Source organism: Carcharhinus amblyrhynchos, chromosome 13 (assembly GCF_965287045.1).
Source record: "Carcharhinus amblyrhynchos chromosome 13, sCarAmb.v2.hapA, whole genome shotgun sequence".
NCBI classification, from domain to species: Eukaryota; Metazoa; Chordata; class Chondrichthyes; order Carcharhiniformes; family Carcharhinidae; genus Carcharhinus; species Carcharhinus amblyrhynchos.
This window is the reverse complement of record NC_137336.1, coordinates 15525292-15538510: the sequence shown is the minus strand read 5'-3', so window position 1 is coordinate 15538510 and position 13219 is coordinate 15525292. Positions and strand designations below refer to the sequence as shown.

The following is a 13219-nucleotide window of genomic DNA, read 5'->3' as shown; positions in this document are numbered from 1 at the left end:
AGGCTATGGGAATAAGACCTGGATAAGATGCTCTGTTGGAGAGTCAATGCAGACTCAATGAGCCAAATGACTTTATTTATCTTTAACTGCATCTATACTATTTGCCTCAACTACTACATGTGGCAGCAAGTTCCACATTCTACCCACTATCTGGATAAAGAAATTGCTCTTGAATTCTTTATTGGATTTATTACTAACTATCTTTTAGAACATAGAACACTACAGAACAAACAGGCCCTTCGGCCCACAAGTTTCGCCGATCACATCTATACCTACCAAGCCATAGAAATATCTGTAACTTCCAATGCTGTTAGATCCCATATACTCATCCAGAAGTCTTTTAAAAGACCCCAGTGAGTTTGCCTCTACCACCACCGATGGCAGCTGATTCCACTCATTCACCACCCTCTGAGTGAAAAATTTTCCCCTAACATCTCCTCTGTATTTGCTTCCCAGCACCTTAAACCTGTGTCCTCTCGTAGCGACCATTACAGCCCTGGGAAATAGCCTCCGAGAATCCACCCTATCTATTCCTCTCAACATTTTATAAACCTCTATCAGATCACCTCTCAACCTTTGTCTCTCCAGAGAGAAGAGACCTAGCTCCCTCAACCTATCTTCATAAGGCCTTCCAATCCAGGCAACATCCTTTTATGAAACATTCTGACCAGATTCTACGTTGCTGAGGTGCATATCTGACCTGAAACTATGTGAAATTGTGTGAAATGATATCGAGTGCAAGTCTAATATAAACGCATACTTGTGCAATGCTTTGGTTGGTGGGTAAGCGTGAACTCAGAAGTGCTTCCGCTAACAATCAAGCAGACAATTTAGCCCATTAAGGGGCCAACGGAATGCAATTTTAAATGACCTGTCTGATACTACGGTTGGCAGACAGGTCAGTTGGTCAGGTGACCTTTATGCTTTAGCTTCAACCGCAATCCATGATGGGATGATCTGTCAGGGCTGAAATAAGTTCAAAAATGGTGTCTGGGGACTGAGGTTTCTGTTTGAATGTGCTGTCAAGACACTCTATGCATAGGTTTTCCATCGCAATTTATTTTTTCATAGGTCAACAGCTCCTAGAGACAGCTCCACAGTCTTTGTACCCCGAAAGGAGGTATTAAAAGTACCAACCCACTTCCTCCCTATTCTCACAGCCTGCCTTCTTCCTGCGTCCCTGTCAGGGCTGTGCCTTTCCCAGCATGCATTTCACACAGGCTGCCCATTAATTGGCCAGCCAATGTGAAATTGGCCTCGGGACGCAATTTCACATTGGCTGGCCAATGCATTTCACACACACTTTCGTGTCCAGTGAGTGTATGCATCCAATGGGTGAAAAATTAAGGCCCTGGTGACTATCCTATCAAATCGCTTCACAATTTTACGGACTTTGAACACCCCATGTCTCAGCCTTCTCTTTTCAAAAGAAAAACAAGCTCTTAGAGAAGAAGACTTGGAAATCATTGCTGGATAAGCAGTTGGAAGGTTAATCTACCGAATGTTGGAGAGTATAATTTAAATGCAAGTTTAACTAATCATAATTAAAAGGGCACTGTCTTCGTGAAAAAAATGACAAGCCTATTTAATTTGTGAAAGGAGGAATGGCAGAAGGGCATTTTAGTCATAAATTCGTATCTGTAGTTGATATTATGACGTGTTGTCTGTTTGTAAGCAAACAGATAAAGGGTTGCCAAACGTTTTTTTTTGTGAAAGTGGTTAATATTCTAACTAGCATTTAAAGAAAGACACCAACAAGGATATGTTTAATTGAATCTTCGAAGAACTCAGAATCCATTAAACAGAAATAAAACCTGATTACAGAGAAACAAGAAAGGTGTGGTAGGATTACTGTTTAAACATGTTGATGGGTTGAAGGCAAATGTGTTCACATCTTTTAATTAAGAATGATAGAAACTTTAATGATATTGAGACGTTGAGTAAACTTTTTATTGCTAACAGTAGCTTTGCTCAAGGGTAGATGTTAGTTCAGCTTCTTCTGGGAGTCTACTTAATGACTGAGGCAATTACATAAAACTCAGAAATTGGCCAATCAGCTGAAACTAAACAGAACTTTAGCTGTGGCTACCAAAACAGATCAGAGGCTAGGAACCTTCTCGCGAGTGGTTCGCTTCCTAATTTCCCAAAGCCTGCCTCCAATCTACAATCAAAAGAGTGATAGAATACTTTCCCTTTTCACCTGGATGAGTGGAGCTTCAACCACACTCAAGAAACCATCCAGAACAAACAGCCCACTTGATTGGCACCCAATCCACAAACATGAATTCCTTCATCACTGATGCACAATGGTAGCAGTATGCAGCATTGCCACAAGTTGCACTGCAGGAACTCACCAACGCTCCTCAGGCAGCAGCTTCTAAAACCATTTCCATTACCATCTAGAAGGACAAGGGCAGACACATGGGAAAACCACCATCTGGAAGTTCCCCTCCAAGCCATTCACCATTCTGACTTTGAAATATATCACCGTTCCTTCACTTCGCATGGTCAAAATTCTGGAACTCTCTCCCTAACAACACTCTGGGTGTGCCTAACCCCATGGACTGCAGCTATTCAAGAGGGCAGTTCACAACCAGCTTCTCAAGGGGAATTAGGAATGTACAATAAATGTTGGCCTAGCTAATGGTGCCCACATCCCACAAATGAATTAAAAAAGCTCAGCTAAATCTCCTTTTGCACCTCCCCCAATGCCTCTATATCCTTTTCGTAGTAGAGAGACCCCCAACTATGCACAACAAATTGTGCATTTAGGATGTGATACAGCTGATACTAAGTGCAAAAAATGATATGTATCTCACACATCTACCCACACACAACCTCAGGCATCATGACTGAATAAAAGGTGCCTGTAATTTAGATAGTTATTCCAACAGATCAATACAATTTGTGGTGTCAATGATTCTTTCCGATTTAATCTTTTGAGAAAAATTAACAAGAAATGAATCGCTGAGAAACTTACTTGACTCCCAAGACAATTGAAAATATTACATGAATATCAGTCGAATAATCCAATTACAATATTCAGCCTTGATATTCTCATTCTGATATTATTGCATGCACAATGTGTCAGAGTATTTAACCATCTGCCTGTACCTTTTTCTAGAATCTGTAGCCTCAGTTTTCCAGGTTTATTGGTGATGGTTTAGGAGGGCAGAAGGCCAGCAAAACGACATGGTAAAGTGTTGGGGGTGGGGGAGTGCTGACATCTCCCTGCTACCTGCCATCCGGCTGCAGCAAGAAAAATGACAGGACCTGTCCCCCAGGAGCTCAGTTGAACCACTTAAGAGGCAAATAAAAAACCCCTTCCTGCTTACACACGAGGAATTTTCCAGCTAAAGCCTGCTGGCCTCATAATGGGATCCAAGAAAGGAGGGCGGTGCTTTCCTTTTGAGCACTCCTGGGCCTACTGGGGTACAGAGGTGTCCCAGTCCCCAAACGACAATATCTGCCCCAGTGAGAACGTACAGACATTGATGTTCCCTAATTGCCCAGGTGCAGCCTCAGTAATGGCTACTACTAGTGATAGCGCTGCTGAGGGCAGACTGCCAGCTTCTGGTGGAGTGGCACCATCATTAATTGGACAGCAGTCCTGGAGGTACCTACTTAATTAATTGCCGCTGACAAAATGTGGACCTGGGTCTTGTTGCTTGCCAAAGCTGTGTTACCTCCCACTCTTAGCCCTAACGGCAAGACCTCTGCCGCTCATGAAATTCTGACCAGTATTTCTGATTAGATAAATCAAAGTTGAGCATCATTTCAAAGCAATTAAAACAAGTCACTATTTTGGCTGAGAGTCTATTCACTCTTCATCCTTCAGCATTTAAAAATGTTTTTCTGATTCCTAATCTTGTTTAATGCTGCAACTTACAATATAATCATCTCCCGCAAGCCCTTAAGCTTTTTAATAATTGGCACCATAAACAATCTCTAACTTCTTCTCTCTGGTGATGGCATGTTTAAATTTTCCCATCTGTGTTCATAACTTAACGTTTGAATATCATCTATGTGTTGCTAATATGTAATTCATGATATGTACAGTGTAGTGTGTACAGCTCAATATTTGGTGGTTTATCATTTTCTTTTGTCTTTGTGAAACCCAGATTGAGCAAATGGCCCACAGAGTGGCAAAAAAGTGAGGATACAAAGTGAAGGAAGAATGTATAGGATGGTTTTCAATTTGATTTATTATTGTCACGTGTATTGATATACAGTGAGAAGTATTGTTTCTTGCGTGCTATACAGGCAAAGCAAAAACCCAGGGATAATTACTAAAATAACAGAATAGCATTAGCCCAGAATAAAGCAAACATGCCTACAATTAGGAACAGTTATGCTGCTGTAGTAATAACAGGGCTGTCAGTAATTAAACAAACTGCTAAAACAGATTCAGTACAAGAAACATGACCCAAATACATTTCTTAAAGGCACAGTATCATCACAATATTTATACCTACTGTGTATAATATTGGCCTTTTCATGTGAGGAAAGATGTAAGTGCATTAGAAGCAGTTCAGAGAAGGTTCACAAGACTCATATTCGGAATGGGCAAGTTGTCTTAGGAGGAAAGGTTGGAGAGGTTAGGTTTGTATCCACTGGAGTTTAGAGGAGTAAGAGGCGACTTGACCAAAACCTTTACGATTCTGAGGGGTATTGAGGGTGGATGTAGAGAGGATGTTTCCTCTTGTTGGAGAATCTAGAATTAAGAGTCACTGTTTAAAAATAAGGACTGCTCATTTAAGACTGAGATGAGGAGAAACTTTTTCTCTCAGAGGATCACGAATCTGTGGAACTCTATTCTTGAAATGCAGTGGAAGCGGAGTCTTCAAATATTTTTAAGGGAGAGTGAGACAGATTCTTCATTAACAAGGGGGTAAAAAAGTTATCAGGCAGCAGACAGGAATGTGGGATTGAAGTTGCAAACTGATCAACCATGACCTTATTGAAAGATGGAGCAGGTGGCCTACTCCTGCTGCTAATTTGTACGCTCGTATATCTATTTAATTATGCTGGGGACTGAAAACAAATGCACTGACAATGAGCCAATATGGTTGTGTGGTTGTATCGTAACTTTAAATGTATCTTTAAAGGTTGTATCTTAATTTTGTATCATAACAGAGGCAGCACAATGGCACAATGGTTAGTACTCCTGCCTCGCAGTGCCAGGGACCCCAGTTCAATTCCCAGCAGGGTCACCGTCTGTGCAGAGTCTGCACATTCTCCCCGTGTCTGCGTGCATGTCCTCTGGGTGCTCCCACAGTCTGAAAGACGTGCTGGTTAGGTGCATTGGCCATGCTAAGTTCTCCCTCAGTGTATCCAAACTGGCGCTGGAGTGTGGCGACTGGAGGATTTTCATAGTAACTTCATTGTCATGTTAATGTAAGCCTAATTCTGACACTAATAAAGTTAAACTTAATTTAAGTCTGGTGGATAATAGGCAATTCTCTTTTCAAATTAAGTACAATGATTGCTCTAAGAAAGATTTCTTTATAAGAGCTTTGTATGTAGGTGTGTAGCTGACTAGAAGTGTCACAGTGTTACTGGGATGACTCTATGTTGAAGTACTAAAACACCATGCCAAGGAATGATGCGCGGCAGATTATATAGTAACAATAACCAATCAGCAACATGATCTCAGCCAAATATCAACGTGGTGCCCCCCTAAAGGAAAGAATTGTAAAGTGAATGTGCTAAAGTATGGATTTACTGAAGTGGGCATCCTTGTGCTGGGAATGTCAGATTAGAAAGTATCAACAGGATTAGACAGAGTCAACATGGATTTAATAAACAGGAAATCACGTTTGACAAACTGACTGGAGTTTTTTTGAGTAATTAATGATTAATAATAGATATGGGTGAACCAGTGGATGTGGTGTATTTACATTTTCAGAAAGCTTTTGATTAAGTCTCATATTGGAGGTTAGTGCACAAAGTTAAAGCAAATGGGTTGGGGGTAATATATCGGTATGGATTGAAAATTGGTCAGCAGAAGTGAAACAGAGAGTAGGAATAAATAGGTCTTCTTGAAGTGGCAGGCAGTGACTCGTGTGATCCTTCAGGGATCAATGCTTGGGCCCCATCTATCCACAATATAGTCAATGATTTAGATGAGCGAACCAAAAGTTATTATTCCAAGTTTGCTGATGACATGAAACCTGACAGGAAAGTGAGTGGTGAACAAGCTGTTAAGAGGCTTCAAGACGATTTAGACAAGTTGAGTGTTGGGTGATTGGATGCAGTATAATGTGGATAATGTGAAGTTATCCACTTTGGACTGAGAAACAGAAAGGCAGAGCATTATATAAATTATGCTAGATTGGATAATCTGTCCTAGTACACCAGTCACTGAAACCAAGATGCAAGCACAGCAAACAGTTAGGAAGGCAAATGGTATGTTGGCCTTCATTTCGAAAGGATTTGAGTACAGGAGCAAGGATGCCTTACTGAAGCTGTACAGGGCCTTGGTAAGACCATACCTGGAGTATTGTTTGGTCCCCTTATCTAAGAAAGAATATATTTGCCATGGAGGGACTGCAGTGAAGGCTCACCAGACTGATTCCTGAGGTGATAGGATTGTCATATGAAGAGAGATTAGGGCTGTATTCACTGCTTTTAAGAATAGTGAGAGGATATCTCATTGAGGGGATCTAAATTCTCACACGGCTGAGCATACTGGATGTAGGGGTGTTGTTTCCTCTGGCCGGGGAAATCCGGATCAAGGGGTCATAGTCTCAGGATAGGGGGTAGGCCATTTCGGACTGAGATTAGGAGGAACTTCTTTATTCAGGAGGTGGTGAAGCTGTGAAATTCTCTGCCCCTGAAGGCTGTGGAGCCCAAATCACTGATTATATTTCAGAAGGAAATATGTAGATTTCTGGACTCTAAAGATGTCGAGGGGTATGGGGAAAGTACTGGAGTATGGAGTAAGGGATCAGTTATAATCTTGTTCAATGGTGGAGCAGGCTCAAAAGGTCAAATGGACTACTGATGTGCCTATTTTTATGTTTCTATGTTTGTGTCCATTTGTTCAGAAGTATACCATTCATTTGTTAACTGGTTGTACTGCAAATAGCTTCATTTTTTAACCATATCCACTAGAGATGGGAACTCTGTAAGAATATAAGAATTTCAGAATTCACTGCCTTGTACTGTTGGCTTCATTAGAACATAAGAACATAAGAAATAGGAGCAGGAGTAGGCCATCTAGCCCTTCGAGCCTGCCCCATTCAATAAGATCATGGCTGATCTGTCGCTGCTCAGTTCCACTTTCCTGCCCTCTCCCCATAACCCTTAATCCCCTCTCCTATCAAAAACCCATCAACCCGCGTCTTAAAAATATTTAGCGAGGCAGCCTCCACCACTTCAACGGGCAGAGAATTCCAGAGATTCACCACCCTTTGAGTGAAGAAGTTCCTCCTCAACTCCGTTCTAAACCGCCCCCCTTTTATCTTGAGGCTGTGCCCCCTAGTCCTACTGTCTTTTTCGAGCGGGAAGAGTCTCTCCACCTCTATCCTATCCATCCCATTCATCATCTTATACGTCTCAATGAGATCTCCCCTCATTCTTCTAAACTCTAACGAGTACAAGCCTAGTTTATTCAGCCTCTCCTCATAGCTCAACCCTCTCAACTCCGGTATCAGCCTAGTAAACCTCCTCTGCACTCCCTCCAAGGCCAAAATATCTTTGCGCAGGTGCGGCGCCCAAAACTGCACACAGTACTCCAGCTGCGGCCTCACCAATGCCCTATACAGCTGCAGCAAGACCTCCCTACTTTTATATTCAATCCCCCTCGCTATGAAGGCCAGCATCCCATTCGCCTTCCTGACCACCTGCTGCACCTGCAAGCTGGGTTTTTGCGACTCATGCACAAGGACCCGAGGTCCCTCTGCACCGTCGCCTGCTGCAGCTTTTCGCCCCGTAAGTAATAGTCCTTCCTACCATTCTTCCTACCAAAGTGGACCACCTCACACTTGCCAACATTAAATTCCATTTGCCATTTCCTGGCCCATTCACCCAGCCTATCTAGATCCTTCTGTAGACTCTCCACACCCTCCGCACAATTTGCCGTTCCCCCAATCTTGGTGTCATCAGCAAATTTCGACACTCTACACTCGGTTCCCTCCTCCAGGTCATCTATATAAATGGTAAAAAGCTGAGGCCCCAGCACCGACCCCTGGGGCACTCCACTAGTCACCATCCGCCAATCCGAATAGCACCCGTTGACCCCCACTCTCTGCCTCCTATTTGACAACCAATCCTCTATCCACGCTAACACCCTACCCCCAACTCCATGTCCCTCGACCTTCTGCAATAACCTCTTGTGAGGCACTTTGTCAAACGCCTTCTGAAAATCTAGAAAGACCACATCCACCGGCTCTCCTCTATCCACCGCCCGAGACACCTCCTCATAGAACTCCAGTAAATTTGTCAGACACGACTTCCCTTTAATGAAACCGTGCTGCGTCTGCTCTATCAAGCAATTCCCTTCAAGATGCCTCGCAATTTCCTCCTTAATGACAGATTCTAACATTTTACCTACCACAGACGTTAAACTAACCGGCCTATAATTCCCCGCCTTTTGCCTGGCACCCTTCTTAAACAACGGCGTAACATTAGCCGTTTTCCAATCATCCGGCACTTCCCCGGAATCCAGCGACGTTTGGAAAATAACCACTAAGGCATCCACTATCACCTCCGCCATTTCTTTCAGAACACTGGGATGCATTCCATCCGGTCCTGGGGACTTGTCCACAATCAGCCCCTCCAGTCTGTCGAGCACCGCCTCTCTAGCAACAGTAATGTCATTAAGACCCTCCAGTCCTACCACCTTTCCATCGCTAACACCCAGCAAATTATTCACGTCCTCCTCCGTGAAGACAGAAACAAAAAAGTTATTCAATACCTTAGCCATATCCCCATCCCCTACCACTAGGTCCCCTTTCTCATCCTCTAAAGGACCAACATTCACCCTAGCCAGCCTCTTCCTTTTTATATATTTATAAAAACTCTTGCTATCCTTTTTTATATTAAGCGCTAGCCCAGCTTCATAGTTTCTCCTACCCTTCTTTATCAACTTCTTTGTCAATCTTTGTTGATATTTAAACCTCTCCCAATCCTCTTCTCGCCCACTACTCTCAGCTACTCTAAATTCCTCCGCTTTTAGTTTAACACTTTCCTTCACCTCCTTCGTTATCCACGGCTTATTACCTCTCCTCCTACTATCCTTTTTGACCATCGGAATAAATTTCCACTGAGCACCAAGAAAGACCTCCTTAAAGATCCTCCACTGCTCCTCAACAGACCCTCCCTCCAACGCGCTCCCCCAGTCCACATTCGCCAATTCTTCTCTCATCCTACCGTACTCCCCTCTATTCAAACAAAGGACGCGTGTCCGGGAACCCACTTTCTCCTCCTCCATCTGCACCAGAAACTCCACCATACAATGATCACTCTCCCCAAGAGGATCCTTCACCACAAGGTCCCTAATTCTACCTGCCTCATTACATAGCACCAGATCCAAGATAGCTCGCTCCCTCGTCGGCTCCAACGCACACTGTTCGAGGAAACTACCCCGGCAGCATTCCAAGAACTCTTCCTCGAGCCCCCCGCGTCCAACATGGGTCGACCAATCAATATGCAGATTGAAATCCCCCATAACTACGGCCGTCCCATTCCTGCACGCCGCACTTATTTGCGCGTTAACAGCCCGCCCCACCTCCAGATCATTATTCGGGGGCCTATAGACGACACCCACTAGCGTCTTCCTCCCTTTGCTGTTCCTAATCTCCACCCACAACGATTCCACCCTCTGCTCCTTGGCTCCAATATCATCCCTTGCTACCACCGTGATGCTATCCTTAATCAGCAGAGCTACGTCCCCCCTCTTTTCCCTCCTGCCTATCCTTCCTAAACACTTGATAGCCCTGTACATTCAGCTCCCAGTCCCTGTCACCCTGCAGCCACGTCTCTGTAATGGCCACCAGATCGTATCCATTTGCGTCGATCTGCGCCATCAGCTCATCCACTTTATTCCGAATGCTTCGTGCATTCAGATAAAGCGCTTCCATCCCAGCCTTCACCTGGACCCTATTTGCCGCAACGCCATCAACTGTACTCACGCTCCCTACTCCCTCTATTATTGGGACATCCTCGGCCTCTTCCCTTACCTGTACCCTCTCCTTAACTTTAGACCTCGTAACATCACCTACCCTCGCACCCTCCCCCCCCCAATTAGTTTAAAGCCCTGTCTACAGTCCTCTTTACTCGATTCTGTGAATAATGGAGGGGCATGTGATGTGTGGTTTCTGTATGATGTGGGAACTGGTGGACCCCAGGGTCCATCCCAGTGACCATGTCTGTAGTAAGTGCAGGTTGCTGGAGGAGCTCCAGCTCAGGATAAATGAGCTGGCCTCTGAGCTACAGACGCTGAGGCTCATCAGGGGGAGAGAGGGTGCCATTGTCAATGGGGTGCAAGTGACATCCACCCCCCCTAGACTGGCTAACTCTAAGGGTCAGGGACAAGAGGGGGCTGCTGGGAGGAGGAAGGGGGGTGAGGAGTGGAGGCCTCAGCCTCTTAATCTGCATAACAGGTTTGAGGTTCTTGCTTCCAGGCTAGACGAGAACGAGGCAGGTGAGGTTGGTGAGCAAACTGCACACGGTACAGTGCTGCAGCAGGACATAGGCAAAGAGAAGGGGAAAAGGAACGTAGTAGTGATTGGGGATAGTGAGGTGAAGGGTATTGACACTGTCCTTTGTCACAATGACAAAGTGCACAGAAGGGTGTGTTGTCTGCCTGGTGCTCAGGTACGGGATGTCGCAGCTGGGCTGCAGAGGAACCTGGAGTGGGAGGGTGAGAATCCGGTCGTTGTGGTACATGTGGGTGCCGGCGACGTAAGCAAAATGCAGACTGAGGATCTGGGGAGGGAGTATGAAAAGCTGGGAATGGAATTAAAAAGTAGAACCGACAAGGTGGTTATCTCTGGGCTACTGCCTGAACCGTGTGCAGACGGGCGTAGGGTTGACAGGATTAAGGAAGTGAATGGGTGGCTCAGGGATTGGTGTGGGAGGAATGGGTTTGAATTTATGGGGCATTGGCACCAGTATTGGGGTAGGTGGGACCTGTTCGGGCGGGATGGGGTTGGTCTGAACCGTGCTGGGACCAGAGTGCTGGCGAATTCCAAGCATCTACTCTTTGTCTACCTTATAGAGAAGATTCTTCTGGCGTGAATTTTATCCATGTTCTCCACTGAAGTGGCTTACAGAGTTTAGCGCCTTCATGCAAAGCTTCAGGTTCAGCTTTTACTTATTAGATACAGAAATCAGAAACATCATAGCTACTGAGGAATCTATTAGAATTGGACAGTTGATAACAACCAACAGGTGAAAAAGACTCAAATAAATTTGTGTTAACTGTTAGTTTCAGATTGGGCACAGTCCCAATTTAACCCATATATGATAAAGTTCCATGATCTCATACTTGCAACATATCCCATTTAAGATTTTTTATAAAAAATGTGTAAGGTATATTTTAAAATAACTAATTTAATGCAAATTAATTTACAAGTATGTTAATTACATATTGATGGAGTTTCTTTAATTCATTCATGGGATGTGGGCATTGCTGGCTGGCCAGCATTTGTTGCCCATCCCTAGTTACTCAAGGGCAGTTGAGAGTCAGCCACATTGCTGTGGCTCTGGAGTTGCATGTAGACCAGATCAGGTAAGATTTCTTTGCCTAAAGGACATTAGTGAACCAAATGGGTTTTTCCGACAATCAACAATGGATTCATGGTCATCAGTAGAATCTTAATTCCAGATTTTTTTAGTGATTTTTCAAATTCCACCAACTGCCATGGCAGGGATTCGAATCCGGGTCCCTAGGACATTAGCTGAAATTCTGGATTAATAGTCGAGCAATAATACCATTAGACCATTGCCTCCCCCTTTATCATCTTATGAGTGGCTCGGTGAGCTGTTGTGACTGCTATATTACTCACTGGAAAGATGGAGGCTGAGGGGAGGCCTGATAGAGGTTTACAAAATTAAGAGAGACATAGATAGGATGGTAATCAGGTGCTTTTCCTAGAGTGGAAGTGTCAATTACAAGAGGACACAGTTCAAGGTGAGGGGAAGATTTAAGGGAGATGTACAGGGGAAGTTTTTCATGCAGAGAGTGGTGCATGCCTGGAACATGCTGCCAGAGGAGGTAGTGGAAGCAGGCGCATTAGTAACATTTAAGAGGCAGCTGAATGGATACATGAATAGGGAGAGGATAGAAGGATACAGACTGAGTAAGGGCAAAAGTTTTTTTTTGGCTTAGTTAAGTCATCATGATCAGCACGGGATTGGAGGGCTGAAGGGCCTGCTCCTGTGTTGTACATTTCTTTGTTCTTCGATCTTTGTACCATAGGATTTCACTCGAATGAGACAGGGATTTGAAAAATCTTTGCACAATGTTTATTTGTATTGTGAAGGTACCTGATGGTAAGACGTTGTCCTTCACATCTGATGGCTGTGTGAGGATAGAATGTACAGCTTGTAAAGCTGCTGTAAAATGCTGCTCTGTAGCAGATATATTGCAGATATATCCAATGTGACACATGGACAACCAGTCGTCACATTGCAATAAAATTCCACACTGTGTTGAAATACATTACATGTAGCTATCATGATGAGAATGACCTCTGGAACCCAAGACACTAAATTGCAATGTGTATTTTCAGATCCGTGCTTCTGACAATGGGAATCCTCAGAAATCAGCGACTGTTCGGCTGCACATTGAATGGATTCAGAAACCTTCACCATCCACCGAACCTTTGGCTTTTGATGAGCCTCATTTTAACTTTGCTGTAATGGAGACAGATCCTGTGAATCATATGGTTGGGGTGACCAGCACAGAACTCACAAAGAGCCAGCTGTGGTTTGATATCATTGGTAAGACAATAATATATTTGCAGAAATGCAAATGTTCTTTAGGATTAAGGATTATTTGTTGCCTTATGTGGCTTTTATTTAAAACTGTTTATAGTTAAACCTACGGACCTTTCTGTTAAATGCAATACAAGTACAAGTCTGTTCAATTAACACCAGTTTCTCAGTGATGATAAGAGGAATGTCTCCTTTGTCAGGACCATGTTTATCCCTCAGTTAGGTTAATGTGATGGAAGTGTCCTCGTGCTTTTAGATATAAGCTCAAATCTGG

General features: G+C 43.9%; 1 protein-coding gene across 1 annotated transcript in view; it reads left to right on the top strand.

Moving 5' to 3' along the window:
* The window catches only part of LOC145351736 (protocadherin Fat 1-like), a 144954-nt gene that overhangs the window by 69821 nt on the left and 61914 nt on the right, over positions 1-13219 (top strand). Inside the window, exon 6 of the mRNA XM_080201329.1 lies at positions 12741-12951. Coding sequence (XP_080057455.1) covers positions 12741-12951 — 211 coding nt within the window. The remainder of the gene's footprint in view (positions 1-12740; positions 12952-13219) is intronic.